At 40.3% G+C, this 23,766-nt stretch overlaps 1 protein-coding gene across 2 annotated transcripts in view; it reads left to right on the top strand.

The window, feature by feature from the left end:
- Window positions 1-22,795, top strand: part of LOC109928917 (sperm-associated antigen 1) — a 126,246-nt gene extending 103,451 nt beyond the window's left edge. For both annotated transcript variants that reach the window (XM_048596109.1, XM_048596110.1), the window contains 4 exons: window positions 1,787-1,913; window positions 2,796-2,972; window positions 14,160-14,576; window positions 20,788-22,795. In XM_048596109.1, coding sequence (XP_048452066.1) covers window positions 1,787-1,913; window positions 2,796-2,972; window positions 14,160-14,576; window positions 20,788-20,922 — 856 coding nt within the window. In that variant the 3' untranslated portion in view covers window positions 20,923-22,795. The remainder of the gene's footprint in view (window positions 1-1,786; window positions 1,914-2,795; window positions 2,973-14,159; window positions 14,577-20,787) is intronic.
- The last annotated feature ends 971 nt before the right edge of the window (window positions 22,796-23,766 follow it).

The following is a 23,766-nucleotide window of genomic DNA, read 5'->3' as shown; positions in this document are numbered from 1 at the left end:
ACACCAGGCGGGAAAACACAACAGCACTTCATCGGAGGCTGCACTGATGAAACATATGCGAACTAACGAACCAGCTCAGCGAGTGAACCAATCACAGCATCCACAACCCAAACTACAAATCTACTCAAGAATCGTAGTTAATAAACCTTACATCAACCGTTTGAATTTATATCTCGTGGCACATTTAAATAGAAAAAGTCATACCAAACTGTTTCACAACAGCACCATCCCAAATGAATATCAAGCCAAAGAAGAAAATATTTGAAGACATGATCAAAAGCTTGATGAAAGTTGCAAATATTAAGGAATGCCTTAAAGGACAGGAACGTGGAGACACTTTGGAATATCAGAATGTTGGACCCAGATGGCTGAAGGCACTCACCAAATTAGGGCCCAGGCGAGGATTCAGACTTGCATGAAGATTTCTGGGTTTGTAGAGAGGGTAAATGTTAAGCTGATAGGGAGTGTTTTCAAGTGTAAATCCCTCAGAGACCGGATCACGATTGCAAAACCAAACTGAAACAAACTCATTTTGAAGAATTGTGGGTGCTAGGTCCATTCTAAATCCATCACACTTAGCACAGGAACACAAACAGAAGTTGTTGGAAAAGCTTAGCAGGTCTGGCAGCATCTGTGAAGAAAAAAATCAGAATTAACGTTTTGGGTCCAGTGACCCAATTTTTTTTTTCCTCCTTTTTTTTCTTCTGAGGAAGGGCCACTGGACCCAAAACGTTAACTCTGATTTTTTTTCTTCACAGATGTTGCCAGACCTGCTGAGATTTTCCAGCAACTTCTGTTTTCGTTCCTGTTTTACAGCATCCACAGTTCTTTCAGTTTTCACTTAGCACTGTGTTCATGCCACAGTGGGTAAAGAGTCAGTGTTGAGGGCTCACAGAGCAATTCTCTCCTGATTGTAATTCGTTGTGCCACCACAATGGTGGATCTATCCTGAGTGAACCACACTGCGTAGGTCTGGAATTATATGCAAGAACAGTGGATTTTCTTCTCTGCAGACATTAGTGAATAATGCTCCAATTGTTTTATTACATTTTACTGCATTACTGAAACTAACATTTAATTACATATTTAATCATTAAATTTATATTCTACCAGCTGCCATGCTGAAATTTGAGCCTTTATATCCTGAGATCTAGGCTGGGCCTCTATTAGTTGTTCAGTAACATTAGCACTATGCCACCAACCAGTTGATCTCCATGGTCTCTAATCAACCATACCAGGGTAATCTTTTAGTAAAATGCATGAAACTGCAACTCCACTCCATTGATCCCAAAGATAGACTTGCAAGGGCTAGATTTTATGGGCAACCTGGAGGTGGTGAAGTAGGTAACTTAGGGTGCTGTGCAATTGGGTACCTACCCTACTATGATTTTATGAATGGCAGGGGAATCTTCAGGTCTACTACCCACTCAAGGCCAATTAAGGCCCTTAAGTGTGTAATTAATGGAGTCACCCCTTGCTGCTGCTCAGATTTAACAGACAACCAAAGAGGCCGGAACCCACCCTAGCCCACTGGGTTTGTCCCTGTGGATGCTGGCTGTTGAAGGTTTGGGCTGTTTCTCAGGTCCTTTTCTCTCCTTGTGTAGGAATATCTAAATCCCAGGTTTTGTAGTTTCGTTATGAAGGACCTTGTGTGTGAGCAATTTACAATTTTTCTTCCCAATATTTGGGATCGTTAGTTAACTGAATCAATCTGAAAATTCCTCAAGATGTCACAATTGAGCATTTTTAAAGAAATGTGATTTATTTTGCTTTATATTTTTCTTAGAGCTCTGTGTTATCTGAAACTGAATCACTATAAGGAGGCTGAAGAGGACTGTAACACAGCTCTGCAGTTGGAGCCGGCTAATATAAAAGCATTTTACCGAAGAGCCCTGGCTTACAAAGGGTTAAAAGTAAGGCACTGGATTAGCCACATCAAATAAACACTGGAATTTTATCCATTAGTAAATTAAAGCTGTGCTGGTGTGCAGAGATCTTGGCAACATATAGGATTCTGGAAACACTGTACTAAGGACCTTTCCATGACCACCATGCTTGTTCCTTCATTCATAGTCAGGTCAAAATAATTTTATATAAATGGAATGATGACCCACAATGCAATATGACAACTGCGCATGCACAGATACGACCAGTGATATTAACTGGCTGTGACAGGATCTGCCACATTCCATGCGCCTCATAATCATCATCATCACAAGCGTTGCAAATGAGGGGTCAAGGAGACGAGGCAGTGGCTTGAGCCCCAGTGGGAGCAGAACAGAAGGTAGGAGTGGGAAGAGAACAAAGGCTATGAGTAAAAGTTGGATTGTGGGAGGCCAGGATTTGGAGGTGTGATGTCCTGCAATTAGAGCAGTGGGGAACCATCCTCTTGCTTTGGATTGATAGGAAGCTTGGAGAAGATTGGAAGGCTGCTGGATGAGTTGAGAGGGACACTTAAAACAAATTCAGATCCATGCAGTGAAAGGACTATGTTAATTTTAAGCAGCAGAATTTTAGGGATCAGAAGCATGCAACGTATTGGCAATGTCTGAAAGATAATGAACATTTCTAAAGGTACTGGGCACAGAACTCAGTACAGAAAAGAAAATAGTCCTTCGAAGTTACCTAGTAAAAACAGTATATTAATACTCCCATTTTTTAATGGGTGTTGAGCAACAAGTGATGTCCAGATACTTCAGCCACTTTATCAGAAGCAGCCTTATTTAGAATATTTAAGTTCATTACACGATCCTTCGGCATAGATTCCTGTTCGTCAAAGTATTTTTCTTTTCCAGTGCTACACATCTAGTATTGAAGATCTGAAGAAAGTACTGAAGCTTGATGTAAATGTTGCTGAAGCTCAAAAAGAATTGCTGGAGGTAACGGAACTTTTGAAAAAGGAGGGAGAAGGCGAACCTCTTTACAAGATCAGCAACCAAGACAAAACTAGAAAAAACATCGAAATAGAAGAGGTACTTTCTTTTTCTAAATCAGCTGATAAGGTTGCAGGATATGTTTTGACATTCCCTAACAGAGGAAACATCTTATTGCATGTACCATGAATATCCCTTTAAGTATATTAGAACATAGAACAGTACAGCACAGTTCAGGCCCTTCGGTCCATGATGTTGTGCCAACCTATTTATCCTACTAAAATCAATCTACCCTGCATACCCTACATTTTACTATCCTCCATGTGCCTCTCCAAGAGTCGCTTAAATGTCTCTAAAGTATCTGATTCCACTACCACTGCTGACAGCGCATTCCACACGCCCACCAATCTCTGTGTGAAGAACCTACCTCTGACATCTCCCCTATGCCTTCCTCGAATCACCTTAAAATTATGCCCCCTCGTAATAGTCATTTCCGCCCTGGGAAAAAGGTCTCTACCTATCCATCCTATCTATGCCTCTCATCATCTTGTACACCTCTATCAAGTTACCTCTCATCCTTCTTCACTCCAATGAAAAAAGCCCTAGCTCCCTCAACCTTTCCTCATAAGACCTGCCATCCAGTGCAGGCAGCATCCTGGTAAATCTCCTCTGCATCCTCTCTAAAGCTTCCACATCTTCCCTGTAATGAGGTGACCAGAACTGAACGCAATATTCCAAGTGTGGTCTAACCAGAGTTTTATAGAGCTGCAGCATAACCTCACGGCTCTTAAACTCACTTCCCCTACCATTGAAAACCAACACACCATACGCCTTCTTTACAACCCTATCAACTTGGGTAGCAACTTTGAGGGATTTATGGACGTGGACCCCAAGATCCCTCTGTTCCTCCATACTGCCAAGAATCCTGCCATTAACCCTGTATTCTGCATTCAAATTTGACCTTCCAAAATGAATCACTTCACACTTTCCTGGGTTGAATCCCATCTGCCACTTCTTTGCCCAGCTCTGCATCTTGTCAATGTCCCGTTGCAACCTACAACAGCCCTCCACGCTGTTCACAACTCCACCAACCTTCGTGTCACCGGCAAACTTACTAACCCACTCTTCCATTTCCTCATTCAAGTCATTTATAAAGATCACAAAGAGTAGAGGTCCCACAACAGATCCCTGTGGAACACCACTGGTCACCAAGCTCCAGGCTGAATACTTTCCATCTACTACCACCCTCTGTCTTCTATTGGACAGCCAGTTTTGTATCCAGACAGCCAAATTTCCCTTACTTTCCCATGCCTCCTTACTTTCTGAATGAGCCTACCATGTGGAACCTTATCGAAGCCTTGCTAAAATCCGTATACACCACATCCACTGCTCTACCTTCATCGATGTGTTTTGTTAATCCTCAAAGAATTCAATAAGGCTTGTGAGGCATGACCTGCCCCTTTCAAAGCCATGCTGACTATTTCTAATCAAACAGTGCTTTTCCAAATAATCATAAATACTATCTCTCAGAATCCTGTCCAATAATGTGCCCACCACAGAAGTAAGACTGACCGGTCTGTAATTTCCAGGATTTTCCCTATTCCCTTTCTTGAACAAGGGAATGACATTTGCCACCCTCCAATCTTCTGGTACTACTGCAGTGGACGACGCAAAGGTCATTGCCAAAGGGGCAGCAATCTCTTCCCTTGCTTCCCGTACTAACCTTGGCTATATCCCATCTCGCCCAGGGGACTTATCTATTCACATGTTTTTCAAAATTTCTAGCACATCCTCCTTCCTAACATCAACCTGTTTGAGCATATCTGCCTGTTTCATGCTGTACTCACAAACATCAAGGTCCCTCTCACTGGTGAATACTGAAGCAAAGTATTCATGAAGGACCTTCCCTACCTCCTCTGACTCCTCACACAAGTTCCCTTCACTATCCCTGATTGGCCCTACCCTCACTCTGGCCATCCTCTTGTTCCTCACATAAGTATAGAAAGCCTTGGGGTTTTCCTTGATCCTACCCACCAAGGTTTTCTCATACCCACTTCTAGCTCTCCTAAGTCTATTCTTCATTCCTCCCTGGCTACCTTGTAGACCTCTGGAGCCCTGTCCAATCCTTGCTTCTTCAACCTTAAGTAAGCTTCCTTCTTTCTCTTGACTAGGTGTTCCACATGTCTTGTCATCCAAGGTTCCTTCACCTTACCATCCCTTCCTTGCCTCAGTGGGACAAACCTATCCAGTACCTGTAGCAACTGCTCCCTAGACAACCTCCACATTTCTATCGTGCATTTCCCTGAGAACATCTGATCCCAATTGGCGCTCCATAGTTCTTGCCTAATAGCATTGTAATTCCCCCTCCCCCAATTAAATACTTTCCCATACCGTCTGCTCCTCTCCCTCTCCATGCTATAGTAAAGGACAGGGAATTGTGATCACTATCACCGAAATGCTCTCCCACCGAGAGATCTGACACCTGAGCTCGTTCGTTGCCAAGCACCAAATCCAATATGACCTCCCCTCTAGTTGGCCTATCCACATATTGAGTCAGAAATCCTTCCTGGACATACCTGACAAAATCTGCTCCATCCAAACTATTTGCACTTAGGAGGTTCCAGTCTATATTAGGGAAGTTGAAGTTGCCCACGACAACAACCGTATTACTTCTACACCTTTTCAAAATCTGTCTCCCAATCTGTTCCTCAATGTCTCTGTTGCTATTGGGGGGTCTATAGAAAACTCCCAATAAAGTGACTGCTCCTTTCCTGTTTTTCCTTCTTCCACCCATACTGATTCAATGGAGAAAGCCTCCTCTACGACCTCCCTTTCTGCAGCTGTGATACCATCCCCACCACTCCCCAACCTCTTTTACCTCCCTCCCTATTTCTTTTGAAACATCTACCCTGGAACATCCAACAACTATTCCTGCCCCTTTGTTATCCAAGTCTCCATAATGGCCACAACATCGTAGTTCCAAGTACTAATCCATGTTCTAAGCTCGTCACCCTTATTCCTGACACTTCTTGCATTGAAGTAGACACACCTCAACCCATTGCACTGACTGCCACTTTGCCCTATCAATTGCTTATCCTTCCTCATAGTTTCTCTGCTTGCTCTATCTGTCTGTACACTGGCTACCCCATCCTCTGATCTGTAGCTCCGGTTCCCATCCCCCTGCCAAACTTTGTAGGTTTCAATGAGATCACTTCATTCTTTGAAACTCTAGAGAATACAGACCCAATTTTAAAAATCTCTCTCCGTAGGACCATTCTGGGAAAAAGTCAATGTATGTAGCATTTCCTCTGGCAAAAATGCCCTTCCTGAGATAAGGAGACCAAACTGCACACAAGTCTTCATTGTTCTAACCAAACTTCTGTTCAGTTGAAGAAAGACTTTACTACTCCTGTACACAAATCCTCTTACAAAAGTACTATAATTGCATTAGCCTTCCTAATGCTGCACCTGCATGTTGGCCTGTAACTAATTGACAAGGACACGTAGGTTTCTATGTACATCTAGACTTTCCAACTGCCTACCATTTTAAAAAATACTTTGCACATCTGTCCTCCTACCAAAGTGGATACATAACCTTAAAGTTTTCCACATTATATTCCTTTGCCATGTTCTTGCCCACTCACTAAATCTGTCCAAATCCTCCTCATGCTGCTCTATAGCTTCCTCACAACACACATTCTTGCTTAGCATTGTATCGTCCACAAATTTGGAAATATTTTTACATTTGGTACCCACATCCAAATCACTAATAACAGCTGGGGCCAAGTACTGATCAGTGTAGTACCCTACTAGTCACAGCCTACCAACGCAAGAATGGTCCATTTGATCTCACTTTCTTTTCTGTCTGTCAGCCAGTTTTAATCAGTGCCAGTAAATTACTTCCGATCCCACAGGCATAATTTTGCTAAACAATCTCTTGCAGGGACCCTCTATGTATACTCTGTCCATTGACTTGCCTTTATCAATCCTGTTAGTAACTGTCTCAAAAAATGTCCAACAGGTTTATCAAATATGGCTTCTTGTTCACAAATCCATGTTGACTATGCCCGATAAGTTCATTACTATCTGACTGTCCATTTATTACATGCTTTATAATAGATTTCAGCATTTTCCCTACTACTGATGTCCGGCTACCATGTCTGTAGTTCCCTGTTTTGTGTGTTGATCCCTTCTTAAATAGTGGGGTGATAATTATTAGCTTCCAATCAGCAAGAATTATTCAGGAATAAGTAGAATTTTGGAAGGTGATCACCTATGCATCCACTGTCTTTGTAGCCACCACCTTCAACAGTCTGGGTTGTGGAATATCAAGGCCTTGGGAATTTATTACCTTTCCACCTCATTAATTTCTACAATGCATTGTTTTTACTGATACTAATATCTTAGATCTTTAATTCTGGGAGATTTATTGTATCTTTCTCAGTAAAACTCAAGTAATCATTTGGCTTCTCTGCCCTTTCTCTACTCTCAATTATAAATTCTTATCACTCTGCCAGTATGGACCCACATTATTCTTAGCAAAATAATTTTTATGTATCTATAGAGGCTTTTAAAGTTTGTTTGTCTGCATTTGTATTCAATTCTCCCTTGTCTTATCAGTTTCTTGTCCCTTCTTTTCTGCATTCTAAAAACTTTTCAGTTGTCAGATTTACTAATTCAGGCAACTTTATCAGCCTATCCTTTAATCTTACGTAATCCTTAACTTCCTTTGTCAACCACAGTTGGCTGACCTTTTTTTTTGAGTTTTTGTACGGTGAACCCAATTAGTAAAAAGCAATAAATTATAACTTAATCTCTCCAAGTTCGCACAGACTGTCTTCTGGAATATTCTGTCTTTTCCGCTCTCTTCACAAACACCTTTCTTCCGTTAATTCTGCTGTCAGAGATGTTTTATCTCTGTAATTGCTTCAATGAGGACTGAGCTAAAGTACCGTGGTACCGTTAATTAATTAGATGGCTTTCTTTGAGAGCTGAAGTGGTGCTAACTCTGGCATGTGGCGGATGGCTGTCTCTTTCAGATGGCAGTTGCCTCTCCCAACTTTCCAAATGCCCTCATCTTATATACCCATAATGATATATTCAAATTCTTATAATGTGCTTGGTTTCAGATTGTCAACACCATCAGATTTAAATTCAGTTGGCTTTCTGTATCTGGGTGACATTCTTGACCCTGGCTCCATCCTGGAGTCAAGTTTATTGCCACGGAAACATCTGTCTGATCCCTTCCATTCTTCCCAAACACACAAGCACATGGTATAGCTGAGATGCCCGTGATGCCACAGCCTTAGCTCTGGTTGCATTCTCCTGAAGAGTAATCACCAATTAGCAAGCAGAATCCAGGGATGACTCTTCTACCTGGCTGATTCACCTAGACTGGCTAGTAGTCACCTATTTTCACATGCACACTGTTAATCTTCATCCCCATCTCTTTCTCCACTCTAATTCTCTTGACTGCATATTTTTGACATCTGGTCTTGGATAAGCCATTACTTTCTCCAGTTCCACTTTGGAAAAACTGAAGCTGTTATTTTCGGTGCACACCACACAAATTTACTACTAATTTTGTTGTGCTGTCCGGTCACTTAAACTATGCCAAGCTTTTTGCAACCTGGTTTTCTTTTCACGAAAAACTGTCAGTTATAGACTGGAAGAACTGAATCTTAACTTCTAAAAACAGACGGATTGTGGTGGGGTCAAATCTTAAAAATCACAAAATCTTCAACAGTAATCCAACCTGCTCATTTTCTATTTTAAGGGTATGAAGAACAAGTGATCTCCACACAAACGTTCCAATAAGGAGCAGAATTAGACCATTCACCCCCTCAAGGCTTGCTCTGCCATTTAGCATAATCATGGCTGAACTGTTTTTGCATTTCAAATTCCACATTTGTATCTACTCCCTTGCCCAACAAGAATCTATCTTCTTCTGTCTTAAAAAAATCAATGACCTTGCCTCTGGCACCTTCTGAGGCACAACATTTCAAAGCCACAATATCCTCTGGGAGAAACATAAGGCTCCTCATAAAAAGGTGATCTGATTTTTTTTTTAAACAGTGCCTCCTTGTTCTGGACTCATCCACAAAAGCCTTTTCACATTCATTTTGTTAAGGTTTTTTAGGATCTTGTATATTTCAGTCAAGTCACCTCTCAATCTTCTAAACACCAGTGGAAACAAGTCCAGTCTATCCAATATACAGCCGATCCAACATCCAACAAGGATAAGGGCTTCAGATACATGGGAACATGATTGCCTACAAGTTCCCTTCCAAGTTACTCACTGTCCTGACTTGAAAATACGTCACTGTCACTGGGTCAAATTCCTGGAATTCCCTTCCTAAAGGCATTGTGGGTCAACCTACAGCATGTAGACTACAGCAGTTCAAGAAGGCAGCTCACCACCACCTTCTCAAGGGCAGCTAGGGACAGGCAATAAAAAATGCTGGTACAGCCAGCGATGTCCACGTTCCATGAGTAAATAAATTTTTAAAATTCCTCATAGGACAGCTGGCTCATTTCAAATATCAATCCACTTAACCTCCTCTAAACAGCCTTCGACCTCAATTACGGAAGCCTTAAGGTGCAAAGGAAGGCTTTTCAATCCATCGTGCCTGCACCAGCTCTTCAAATGAATATCATTGGCATGAGGTACCCTCCTGCTTTTTTCCTATACTCTTGAACTTTATTTTTATCCAAATTATCATTCAATGTCCTCTTGAAATGTTCCAGTTGAACCTGCCTCCACTACATTTCCAGACCCTAATTATTTGTTGTTTGAAAACATTTTGTCTCATGTCACCCTTGCTTCTTTTGCAAATTGTTTTAAATCTCTTGTCCTTGCTCCTTTCACAAGCAGGAAGTTTCTCCCAATCCGCTTTTTCCAGCCTGCTCATGATTTTGAAAACCTCTATCAGATTTCCTCTCAGCTGCCTTCTCTCCAAGGAGAACAGTGCCAACTTCTTCAAACTGTCCTCAAAACTGAACGTTCTCATTCTTGGAGCCTTACCTGTAAATCACTTCAACACTGTCTTCAGTCTGTTCACATCCTTCCTACAGTGTGATGCCCAGAACTCTACATAATGCTGCAGCTGAGGTCAAACAAGTGTCTTGTTCAAGTTATCATACAAATGTAGGGTAATTTGGTAATAGAACAAACCTAAAGGCTTTATATCTGAATGCACGAAGCATTCAGAATAAAATTAATGAATTAACAGCACAAATAGACAAATGGTTATAATTTGGTGGCAGTTACTGAGATGTTGCAGGGAGACCAGATTTGGGAATTGAATATCCAAGGATACTCAGTGTTTCGGAAAGATAAGCAGGAAAGAAAAGGAGGTGGTGTAGTATTGTTAGTAAAGGAATAGATCAGTGCTGTAGTGAGAAATGAAATAAACATTGGAGATTCAGACACAGGTTCAGTCTGAGTAGAAATAAAAAAAAGCAAGGAAGAGAAGTTCCTGGTGAGAGTAATCTATAGGTCCCCAAACAGTAGTCCCACAGTGGGGCACAGGAAATACTCAGGACTAGTGAGAAAGGTACAGCAATAATCATGGGTAATTTTAATATGTGTATAGATCAGATTAATGAAATTGGCAACGTTAGCCACAAGGAAGAGTTCATTGTCTGTATTAGAACATTGTTTCTTGAAGCCGTATGTTGGGGAATCAACCAGGAGCAAGTTAATTTGGATCTGATAGTGTATAATGAGGTGGGATTAATTCTTGATCTCAGTAAAAGATTTTCTCAGGAGGAGTGATCATAGCATGCTATAAAATTAAATGCAGTTGGAAGGCGAGAAACTGGAGTCCCACACTTGCATTTGGAGTTAACAGAAGTAATTACATAGGCATGAGGACAGATTTGGCCCTGGTGGACTGGACGGTAAGTCTAAAATGTAGGATATTGGCAAATGTTTAAGGAGATACTCAATTGCTCCCAATTAAAATCTATTCCTGAAAAGAAGAAAAATTGTAGTGAAGGAGAAAAAACATCCATAGCTAAGCAAGGAAGTTAAAGATAAAATCAAAAATTCAGGTTTTAAACCAAGATGATAAATTACTTCTCTCAAAGGGTTGTGAATCTGTGGAATTCAGTACCCCAGACTGGGATGATTGCTGGGACGTTGAGTAAATTTTTAAATACTAATGGCTTGAAGCATTATGGAGAGTGGACAGGAAAGTGGAGTTGAGGCCAACTAGAGATCAGCAATAATCGTATCAAATGGCACAGTAGGCTCGAGGAGCTGAATTGCCTACCCTGGCTCTTAGTTCTTAGGTTCAACATCATGCCTTTGCTCTCATACTCTAAGCCTCTATTAATAAAACCAAGGATGCTGTAAACTTTACTTACTGCTCTGTCTACCTGTCCTGCTGCCATCAATGATCTGTACAGATATATACCCTGGTCCTTCTGATCCCATATTTCCTTTAGAATTGTACCTTCTTTTTTATATTGTTATTCAGTCTTCTTCTTTGTAAAATGCATCACCTCAGACTTCTCTACGTTGAAACTCATTTGCCCACTCCACCAGTTTGACTTTGTCCCTCTGGAGTTCTGCACTGTCCTTGTCACAGTTTGTAATTTTTCCAAATTTCATGTCATTTGCAAATTTTGAAATTGTCCAATGCACACCAGGACCTAGGTTATTAATATATATATATATCAGGAAAAGCAAGGGTCCCAATACCAACCCTGGGGAATTCCACTACAGATTTTCCTCCAGCCCAAAAAAATCTTTTGACCATGCTCTCGGTTTCCTGTCACTCAGCCAAATTTGTATCCATGTTACTGACCTTTTTATTCCATGACCTATAACTTTCTTCACAAGTCTGTTGTGTGGCACTGTATCATGCACCTTCCAGAGATTCTTCTATATTACATCAAAAGTGTTATGCTCATCTGCCCTTTTTGTTACCTCCTCTTTAAAAAAAAAACTCAAGGAGTTAGTTAAACCCTATTTTCTCCTTAGAAATTCATGCTGACACTTCCTAATCAATCCTCCTTTTTCCATGGGTCTACTAATTCTATGCTGACTAATTGTTTCTAGGAACCTCCCAACTACAGATGTTAAACTGACTGGTCTTAGGTCATTTGGCCCATCGAGTTTGCTCTGCCATTCAATCATGGCTGATATGTTTTTCAACCCCATTCTCCTGCCTTCTCCCTGTAACCATTGACCCCCTTACTAATCAAGAACCTACCTACCCCTTCTTCAAATACACCCAATCACTTGGCCGCCACAGCCTTCTGAGGCAATGAGTACCATAGATCTAACACACTCTGGCTGAAGAAATTCCTCCTCATCTAAGTTTTAAAAGGCAATCCTTTAACTCTGAGGCTGTGCCCTCCGATCCTACTCTCTCCTACTAGTGGAAACATTGTTCCACATTCTCTCTATCCAGGCTTCTCAGTATTGCATAAGTTTCAATGAGATCCTCCATCATCCTTCTAAACTGTATTGAGTATAGACCGTTCTCGACCGTTACTTAACCGTTCCTGCTATTACAAGCCCTTCATCCCCGGGATTATTCTTGTAAACCTCCACTGAGCCTCCTCTGATGCCAGCACATCCTACCTCAGATATAGGGCCAAAAGCTACTTTCAATATTCCAAAAGCAATCTGACCAAAGCCTGAAACAGCCTCAGCAGTAGATCTCTCCTCCTGTATTCTAGCCCTCTTGAAATGAATGCTAACGTCGTATTTGCCTTCCTAACTGCCTACTGAACCTGCATGTTAAGGTTAAGAGAATCCTGAACAAGGACTCTTAAGTCCCTTTGTGCTTCAGATTTCTGATGCCTTTCCTCATTTCGAAAACAGCCTACACCTCTACTCTTCCTACCAAAATGCATAACCTCTCACTTTCCCACAATTTGTTCCATCTCCTACATCTTTGCCCACTCTCCCATCCTGTGTAGGTCTACCTTCAAATTTAGCAACAATGTGCTGAGTTCCTTTGTTCAAATTGTTAATGCCCCTCAACTCATTTAAGATTAACCTGGATCTGTACTTGAAACACTGTAATCAGCAAGGCTACAAACCAGGTGCTGGAAAGTGGAATTAAAACGGGTGAATAATTTATTCAATTTGCATAGAAATGTTGGGCCGAATGGCCTTTTTCTGTGCTGTAACTTCTACATGGTCCTATTGTGTTCCCTGCCCCTTTGGCTGCATTCTCCTGTAAATCAGAAGATATAAATATTGTAATATGCTAATGTAGATCCTTGAAGTAGAATATCCTGCTGCACTACACACTTGCTACAGTATAATGTTTCCTTGTCTTGGCGGAAGTAGAGAAGTTCACTCTCAAGCAGTGACAATTTTGATTCTTCTTTAATGTGCTACATCCATAGGCTTCTCATTTTCTACATTTACCTCTGTATACTTCATAGGTTGTAGGTAGGGTCTAGATAGCAGTGGAGGGAAGCAAAACACCATCTTTTACATCAATAATTATTACAGGTCTCAACTGAGGCATTTTCCTAGCTATGAAGGGACAATACGTACCAGCAGCACTTGAGATACAGCGACCCGAATGTACAGGGTAATTGTTGAGCCTTCTATAACCAAGGGAATTCCAACAAGAGAGAATCTAAATACTTTGCGTTGACATGTAATGGTATTACTATCACTGTGAGTCCCACATCAACATCCTGAGTATCACCAAAATGTTAACTAGACCAGCCTCATAATTACTATAGTTGCAAGAGCAGGCCAGAGGTTGGCTCCCAAAAACCTTCCACAGAAATAGTGCTGTCATGAGATATGAGGGATCGGGAACCCTGGATCCTGAACTAACAATGCTCTTTTCAGTCTATTGCCTGGACTTTCAGCAGCCTCCCTACGCAATCCAGTATCCTAACACCATTTGTCTATTTATTCATGGGCTTTGGTTATTGCTGGCTAAGCCAGCATTATTGCCTATCCCTAACAGCCCTTGGGAAGGGATACAGACCCCCATAATGCTGTCAGGAATGAACTTGCGGGCTTTTGACCCAACAACAGCTAAGGAACAGAGATATTGTTGCAAGTCAGAGTGGTGTGTAGCTTTGGGCGGAACATGCAGTTTGTGCTGTTTCCTTATAAGTCCTATCCTTCTCAATGGTAAAGGTCATGGATTTGAAAGGTGCTGTGAAAGGATACTTGGTGAGTGTACATTTTGTATTTTGTCAGATTTTAAAAATAACTTTCAGATCATGTTTAATGCTGCTGCTGTTTTTAAAGTCCACACATCTTATTTTCATATTATACCATTTTATCTTTGAAAGATTGCTGATAGTGATGAAGAGGAGGAGAAAATAACCAAAAAAAACAGTGAGCAAGAAATTCTAAGCAACCCTGAAACTGGACAAATGGATTCTGTAATAGCTGAGGATGCATCAACTCAACATGGAACCTTTGAAAATTCTCAACCACTGTCAGAAAAAGGAGCTAATTTAAAGCCAAAAAATGCATACGAATTTGGCCAAGCCTTAAATCTGTTGCAAGCCAAGAACGATCTTGCTGCCTGTGCAGAGCTTCTAAAAAATGTGGAACCTGGGGACCTACCATCCATGATGAGCAATAAACTAGAGGGTGATGTGTTCACCATGATTATTCAGACTTTGAAAGGACACCTTTTAGAAAAGAACCCCAGCCTTGTGTATGAGCATCTTGTTCATCTGTGCAAAACAGAAAGGTTTAAGGTATGTGTTGTTTAAAGTTTAACTACATTTTTAAAAGTTGCATAGAATTTATAAACTATTCCATCCAACAGATCTGTGGGAGTGTTTATGTTCTATAGAATCCTTCTCTCATTTATTTCACTTCATCCTATCAAAATGTTAATTTGTTTTGTGCTCATATATTTATCTAGTTTCCCCTTAAGTGAATCTGTGCTATTTGCCTCAATTACCCCATATGGCAGGAGATTCAACTTTCTCTATTAAAGGATGACACAACAAAACATCTTTACAACTACCTCATTAAATCCTTTGTTAGTTTTAAAATTACCACCTCCAATCCTTCGGTCCTTCCTGAGGGCCTCAATATTCAAAACATCACCCAGCATGGCAGTTACTACTGCTGTCTCACAGGGCCAGGCACCCAGGTTTGATTCCAGCTTCAGGCAACTGTCTGTGTGGAGTTTGCACATTCTCCCTGTGTCTGCATGGGTTTCCTCTGAGTGCTTCAGTTTCCTGACACAGTTCAAAGATGTGTAGTTTGGGCGAATTAGCCATGCTAAATTGTTGATAGTGTCCAGATATGCAGGCTTGGGTCAAAGGGTCGGAGGGTCAAAGTGGACTCGATGGGCCTGCTTCCACACTGTATTATATAATTCTATGATCACCCTTGTAAATCTTTCTTTTCCAGTTCTTCATATCTTTTTTAATTTGAAGACCAGAACTGAACACATTGTGAAGGTTCTAGAGAGTCTACAGAAGAAGATCATGAGAGTGGTTACAGGGATGTGGAACTTCAGCTTTGTGGATAATTAGAGAAGCTGGCTGTCCTCTTTGGGGAAGAAAAGATTTAGAGATGTGGTAGAGGTGTTAAAATTGTAAGAGATCAGGAGAGAATAGGTGGGGAGAAACTTCCCTATTGGTGGAAGAATCCAGTACTAGGATGGAGGGTGGGGGGTGCTGCAAAGAACTACAGATGCTGGAAATCCAAAACAAAATTAGAGATTGCTGGAAAAATCAAGTCTGGCAGCATTCAGTGATCCTTCTTCAAACATTTCGATGAAACATCCTTAATGTTCTGTGTTTTACTTTGGACTTCTCACTCTTTAAATTCTCAAAGCAGAATATCATTCTTAGATTTTCTTCTATTGTTGCTTCCGCCATAACAACCAGATTCTCCCCCTCCTACTCCCAAACATCTCTGACCAAAAGTAGCTAAAACCCTGGCATCTGGTAGGCAACACATCTTTCGGAGTTCCTGGTTGTGGCAGCAAGGAACATTTTCTATTCCTCTGACTTTACTGCCCCTACCACTATCTCACACCTTCTCCCTCCTCCTACTTGAATGGCATCCTGCAGTCCTTTTCATCCTCACAGGTAGATTTCACGACTGAAGAAGCCCCTTGTGACACCTTTGTTCTTGGCCCATATAAATAGTGTTGTTGACTGGCTTAACAAACTCCAAGCTTAGTCTTGGAAGACAGCAGCATACTTAATACAAGAACAAGTACTGGAATCAATGCCAGTCTAAGTCAGACCAAAACTGAAACCTGATATCATTCCCATGTAGAGAGATAGTAGGAACTGCCGATGCTGGAGAATCTGAGATAACAAGGTGTAGAGCTGGATGAACGCAGCAGGCCAAGCAGCATCAGAGGAGCAGGAAAGCTGACGTTTCGGGCCTAGGCCTGCTGTGATCATCTAGTTCTACACCTTGTTATCTATTATTCCCACGTATCCTTTTTTAAAAATTAAGCACGTGTTGTTGCTTATTGACAAGAAGATAAAAAATAACAATTAGCATTCCTATCGATCCCAAGCACTGCGGTCTATTGAGTAACACTTTGCAGAATAGTGGATAATTAGTAGATGCTGAAATCACAGAGCAATGAGAAGATGATGAAAGAAAAATTCAAAAGAATTCCTTTAAAATGTCTTTGAAGGAGGGAGGAAGGTAGCAAGGAAAATGTACTGCATGCGAGTTCGGAAAGCAAGGTGACTAAAAGAGCAGCCAACAATGGTGGAACTAAGTGAATGGGAAATAAAAGAAGCAGCAGCTAATTTAAGGGAAATGCACTAGCGGCAACCACTGGAGCTACTTAATGCTGAATAATTGGGGTCAGTTTTCTGGGTCACAGGGAGAGTATCAGAGAAATATGAAGTGAATATTCCAATGTTTAGAATGATGATGGTATGGGGCAAATGTAATGAATGATATTCTTTCAAAAAGTAAGGAAATGCTGTAATGACCTATCAGTTGTAGCAAGGAAGCAGTTAAATATTTTAGAATCTAAATAAGTAGCTATTTTATCATGCAGATAAATAGCTGTACACATCTCCTTCATGATGTTGTTATATGCAATAATTAAACACGCATCTAACATACTATATTTGGCTAAATAAAACTTCTTTCAAAATAAATGATAATACATTTTCAGTAACATCAAAATACTATCTCTAAAAGGAAGGTTATTCAATCATTTACAGCATTACTGCTTCCAGTTCCTTTAATTGAAAAATTGTGATGGAATAGAAAAGCAAAGGAGGGCAATTTAAATAATACTGAAGGAAAAAAATTGGGAAAACTAATGGGACAGAAGGCTGAGGGGGCCACCGGACCTAACAGTGGTTACAGAGATGGTGAACGTGTCGGTTGTAACCTTCTGAAATTCCCTAGAGTAAATGCCCTAGTAGATTGGAAAGTCGCTAATGTAACACATACCTTCAAGAAAGGAGGTGGTCAAAAAGCAGGAACTATAGGCTAGTTCAGATGACATCGGTTATTGAGAAAATACTAGAAACCAGTACCAAGGATGTAGTGGCAGGATTCCTAGAAAAAAGCCAATGATTTTGACAAGTTTATTAGAGCTCTTCAAGGATTCAACAAGTAGGGTAGACAAAGAGGACTTCGTCACTGTAGTGTATTTGAATTTCCAAAAGTCTTTTGATGAGATGTCACATACAAGGTAAGAGCTAATGATAGATTAACATGAATAGAAGATTGGCCAACTAACATGAACCATGTGCAAATTGGTGTAACATAAATAAGACTAAAGAGATAAATTCTGGTTCAAAGACTGGTCTGGGAGAAATGGGTTCCAATTTGTGGGTCACTGGCACAGTACTGTCTGAGGGGAACATTAAATGCAAAATCAACTAGTTACCAAAAACTGAAACTACATAAATTTTTCCATCGCTGAGGATATCACTCAGCAATAAACTAAACAACATATCAAAAATCTAACACCCCAAAGGCTCTTATAAGTAGTCTTTATTCTTCCTGACTGTACGACAGGTGACAGGTTAGAGTGGATAAGTTTGGTGTTCGGTTAAATAGCTACCCCAAAATTGTACTGATTTTTTTAATTGAACTGAGACGCCTCAGTACCAACTCTTTCTCTTTCCACAGATGCTGTCAGACCTGCTCAGTTTGTCCAGCATTTTCTATTTTAGATTTTTAATTGCCTAGGTTTTCCTGCGTAACTATTTGCTTGACTTCAGTGGAACTCTCTGAATTCTCCAATTCCAATGGATACTTTTGGAGGGTCCCATACAAAGAGCAAGTTCCGATCAGAATCTTCAATTCCCTGGGTGGTTCCCTTGGAATCTGATATAGTGTGAATCCCACAGAGACCTGGTTTGCTTTTCCCACTTAAGGTGGAAAAGAACAGGAATTTCTTCTTCTAGAAGGTAATGGGTGTTTGGAATTTTTACGCAAAGACAAGTATTGGCTGAGACGTTTAATTATTCAGTACTGAAATAGACAGATTTTTTTTTATCAACAAAGGGATGTGGGGGGCAGACAAGAAAGTGGAGTTAAGGCAACAATCAGTTTAGATGTAGCCTTATCGAATAGTGGACTGAATGGCCTCCTGCACGTTTCTTAAGAAATTATTATAGATTATAAGATCATATGCGTTCATTTCAGACAATACCTTCAGATAGTACCAGAATAAACTATATATTGTACTAAGCAGACACCTAGAACACAAGAACTAGGATCAGGAGTCGGCACTTACAGCACCATTTAATACAATCATGGCTGATCTCATCTTGGCCTCAACTCCACTTTCCTGCTGCTCCCCTAAACACTTCAACCAATTGATAATTCTGTCTCCTCCTTAAATCCAATGTTCCACCATCTACCACACTCTGGGGTAGTGAAAACCACATATTCACAACTTTTTGAAAATTCCCCTCATCTCAGTTTTAAATCTGCTATCCCTTATCCTGAAACAATGACCTCTTGTTCTATATTGCCCCATATGAGGAAACATCCTTTCTACATTTACTTTGTCAACCCCCTTTAGCATCTTATAAACTCAATTTGATTTCCTCTCATTCTTCTAAACTCCAGTTATTATATACCCAAATTGCACAATCTCTCTTCATAAGACAAACCTCTCATCTCTGGAATCAATCTAGTGAACTATCTCTAATGCAACTATATCTCTCCTCAAGAGGACAAAAATTGTATGCAAAAGTCCAAATCCAGTCTCAATAAATCCTTGTACAGTTGCAGCAACACTTCCCTGCTTTCATACTCTCCGCCTTTAGCCTGGCAAGGCATGAATCTTTACAGTTCTTTACAGTGGGGATGGGGGTGGAACGGTGGCTCAATGGTTAGCACTGCTGCCTCACAGCACCAGGATCCTGGGTTCAATTCCACCCTCGGGCGACTGTCTGTGTGGAGTTTGCACATTCTCCCCATGTCTGTGTGGGTTTCCTTCGGGTGCTCCGGTTTCCTCCCACAGTCCAAAGATGTGCATGCTAGGTGGATTGGCCATGCTAAATTGCCCATAGTGTTCAGGGATGTGTAGATTAGGTGGGTTACGGGGGGATGGGTCTGGGTGGGATGCTCCAAGGGTCAGTGTGGACTTGTTGGGCCGGAGGGCCTGTTTCCACACTGTAAGGATTCTATTAAAAAAAAAAGGGCGGCATGGTGCCACAGTGGTTAGCATTGCTGCCTCACAGCACCAGGGACCTGGGTTCAATTCCAGCCTCGGGCGACTGTCTGTGTGGAGTTTGCACATTCTCCATGTGTCTGCATGCATTTCCTCCAGGTGCTCCGGTTTCCTCCCACAGTCCAAAGATGTGCAGGCTAAGTGGATTGGCCATACTAAATTGCCCGTAGTGTTCAGGGATGTGTAGATTAGGTGGGTTATGGGTGAATGGGTCTGGGTGGGTGCGGACTTGTTGGGCCGAAGGGCCTGTTTCCACACTGTAGGCATTCTATGAGTTCAGAAAAGAGCCTAATCTTTAAATAATGCTGATCAAAATGACTGAGTCTGAAAATCGAGTGGAGAGGAAATTGTCAACTCAAAGTAGATGGGAAAGAACCATATTAAAGAAATGGCATACTATCATTGCAGGAGAGAAGGAGATGCATGTAGAACCACATAGGAAGAAGGGACCTTCAAATTATAACAGTATAAGAGACAGAAGATTTGTGACAGCCAAGTGTTAAAAAACTGGCTCAGAAATAAGCTGTGATAGCAAGACATGAGACTAGCAATCAAGCAATCTTCACAAATTTGGTTGCATTATATCTTGCACCAGGATATAATTAGTACCCTTGTAAGAAAGTGGGAGAAAACTGTCTGGCAGGGACACTGACTTATACAAGTCCTGAACTGGGATCTAATTGACAAGGGGACAAACAATTGCCTGAAGTCTCAACCTGGACCGTAGTTCCTGGAACTGCACCTGCTTCACATTAGGAGCAAGGAAATGTTTTTAACTTGCGTTTTAGTGGCAGTCTTTAGAAATTGGAACCACAAAAAACAGGCAGCAAACAGCTTACCAAAAGGGCTTGAAACAGATGGTAGTGCCTCCATCTGCAAAGGTGTAGCACCTAACATTAATTTCTCCAGATATTCTGGATAACTCAAGGGCACATCATTGAATTTGGCGTGGATTGAGCGCACAGTGTATTCAATTTGGATCCTTCAGTTCTTGTTTTTCTACCCCCACTGCCCACCCACAAAAAACACCATTTTACAACCCAATTTCTAGGTCTTTGATTTACTTTATGGATGTTAATATCTCTAAAGAATGACTAAAATAATTGGGAGGAGAGCTCCACTTTCCATAAAACAATTACTATATGAATGTTTGGCATTGTTACTAACAAATTGTGATTTGCATTTGATATATCTACATATTAACTCGATACTGGATAACTTAATATTATGGAGATAATTGACTAAATAAAACGAATTTTATTTTTGTACAGATGGTGTCAGTGCTTGTAGGTAAAGAAAGAGAACAAGTGCAACAACTCTTCAGCTGTCTGTTACAAATGAAAAGTGATGACTTCACTTCTGAAGATATACAGAATCTAGCAAGAAACTATGATATACAATGTTAGTTACTTAGCAAAAATCACAAAGTTAATATTTTGTTCGTGCAACTCGGGAGTTTAAGTACTATAAAAATGGTATGGCTTATGCTACACACATGATTTCTACTTTATTTTTCCTTGAAGTGAACAAATACTGACCTAGACATGATATTGCTAGTCTTTTACTCCTTATCCTTCCCTTAACAGTTCAGAAGTACATCGCCTAAAGGTCCATGCATATAAAACTGTTAAATAATGAACTCTTTTATTTGTTAACCTACACTAGTTTACTCAAAACGAACATCGAATAATTTTCATTGTCGTGGACTTCATTTCCCGAGTATAAACGAACAAGACCTGTTAATTCTTCATTCAAAAGCAAAATACTGCAGATACTAGGAATCTGAAAGAACCTCAAGAAATGCTGGGAATAGTCAGGTAGCATTTATGACAAAAATCAGGAGTTAATCACCCAGAGATACCAAAGTGTAGAGCTGGAGGAACACAGTACGCCAGGCAGCATTAGAGGAACAAGAAAGCTGATGTTTCGGGTCGGGACCCTTCTTCAGAAAATTTTTGTTATCTCTGACTCCAGCATCTGCAATTCTTGCTATCTCAGTTAATAACACACTAATAATGCTCTACAAAGATAGTCATTGCTGAAGTGTACATTGAATGCTGAAACTGTGCAAATGTCCTGTCACAGCTGACTGTCTAGAAACATGAAATTTTTGCTGGTCAGTTACCTGACATCTGGAACCCTCCAAAAACTCCCCAACCCTGAGTTAAAGTCAGCGACTTTGGATAGTTCTGACTTACTCACTTCAAAGGTTAGCCAGAAAGAGAGAAAGGGATTAAAACCTCCTCTAATTCCTGGCTAACTCTGCCATTGACAACAGCCACTGACCCCCCTCATCCCAGACAACCCACAAATTCCTGTGCAAACTTGATTCTCCACCTCTATCCCCGTGACCTATACTAAATCCTTGCTTGCCTACCTGCCACCCTATCCCTTTACGTACCTTACAAATTTATCTTCTGTCAGTAGCTCTCAAAGTAACCATGGGAGCTTTTATCCACAGAATACGGCAGCTACTGCTGCTTGACTGGATTGCCACAATTTTCTGTGTAGCTTCAGCTAGGAAGGTTCTTGCCCCAGTGTTTCGGCCAGAATATTACTATCAAGGTAAGTGGGCAACATTTTGTCAGAAATAGGGATTCCAACCCAGATTGGAAAATTTGGGCCAATGTTCCATCAGAATGTTGCAATGAAAGGTCATCAACATGAAATGTTAACTTTTTCTCCTTCCACAATTGGCCAGATTTTGATTATTTCCAGCATTTTCAGGTATTTCTATGAACTCTTCAAATTGAACTGGAGTTCAACATTTTTTGTTTTGTGTGTTCCCGCTGGTAGCACAAATTCAATAACCATTTATTTTTTGCTATGTTACGACTTCAATTCTGTTCTACCTCTAGAAATATCATCTAGTAATTTAATTATAGATTTTTACAAAGCTCTAAATATAGAATAGGCTGTACTTGTAGCTTTTTTAAACTCAAGAAGTGGTTATACTCTGCCTAATATTAATCTGGAACGCAGTAGCTTTTGTTTATGGATTGCCTGGCCCAGAATGTTACCTTATCCCTGTGAATGAACAGGAATTAAGCTCAGCAAGGATAATCATTTAGAAAAAACACTTGAATTTTGAATGTCAACTATATTTCTTTAGAATGCAGTAAATTTGTGCAGATGATTTTACTGCTGTAATATTTAAAGTATTGTAGTGTCTAATAACTTTATGCACTGTAATGCATTCTCGCAGTTAAAGTCAGGGAAATACAAAAGTTACATCAGCCTGTTGTATTTATGCACTGAAATAAACTATACTTGTTTTGATTCCTTCTTATCTATCCCAGATCATTTGTGCTGGTGAAATAGTAATTTTGCAAGGTGATATTCTCAGTCTGGACCTTTCTTCACCAGTAACCTTGTACACTTGATCCCAACTGGCGAAGCCAGTTGTATTTGAAAGGGAGTTCTTCACACAACTATCACGACATCCGACCTTGTAATTTTTGTTTCAGTTCATTCACCATTGCTTTACCATGCACCACCCTCACTATCTTATGTACTCATCTCCACAGAACATAAAAATATTAAATATGTGTAACCATTTTTTGGTGGTGGAATACAAATCAATAAAAGGCCCTAAAACTAAAACTCATAAAGACACAGATTTTCTCTTTCATTTCTTAGGTAAGTTGCTGATCTCAGCTCTGTTGTGAATGCAACAAAAAATGGTACTTTAATACAGGAAGCAAGTATATTGTTTTTAAAATGGAGGTAATCTACCTGTTGACAAAAGATGTAACTCAAGAACTGCCAGAGATGAGGAAAGCAGAACTAAAAGCAGAAAATATGTACCTTCCTTCACTATCTAATTTAACTATGTATCAATGGTTATCTGTGATCAGTTTAGTCATACAATTGTTAACTGTATACCGGACAAAAGTCACAAAAAGCTAACGTGTAAATGATGGGAGAAAAATTTCTCATTAGGAAAAGGGTGGTCAGCTTGCAAAACTGTATGCAGTTACTTAATGCTAATTAGACTGTCAAATACCCTAGGATAATAGTTGTCTTATTACACTGCTTTGGTTAAAGTTTCATATCAGTCTGTTGATAACTTTCCATTAAATTTTTAAAAACAACTTTATTTAATCTTGCCAACCTATCGTGAATCTGGAACCACCTCAGAAATGTAAAAAATAAATAATGCTTTCAAAACTAATTAGAGGCAAAACAGATGTGAACCTTTGAGCGGTGTTGGTTAACTTAAGGAAAATCACAATATTGTGAAGTGCATG

The sequence above is a fragment of the Rhincodon typus genome, chromosome 4, assembly GCF_021869965.1.
Source record: "Rhincodon typus isolate 14 chromosome 4, sRhiTyp1.1, whole genome shotgun sequence".
In the NCBI taxonomy this organism is placed as follows: Eukaryota; Metazoa; Chordata; class Chondrichthyes; order Orectolobiformes; family Rhincodontidae; genus Rhincodon; species Rhincodon typus.
The sequence above is the reverse complement of the archived record's forward strand: the minus strand, read 5'-3'. Positions and strand labels throughout refer to the sequence as shown.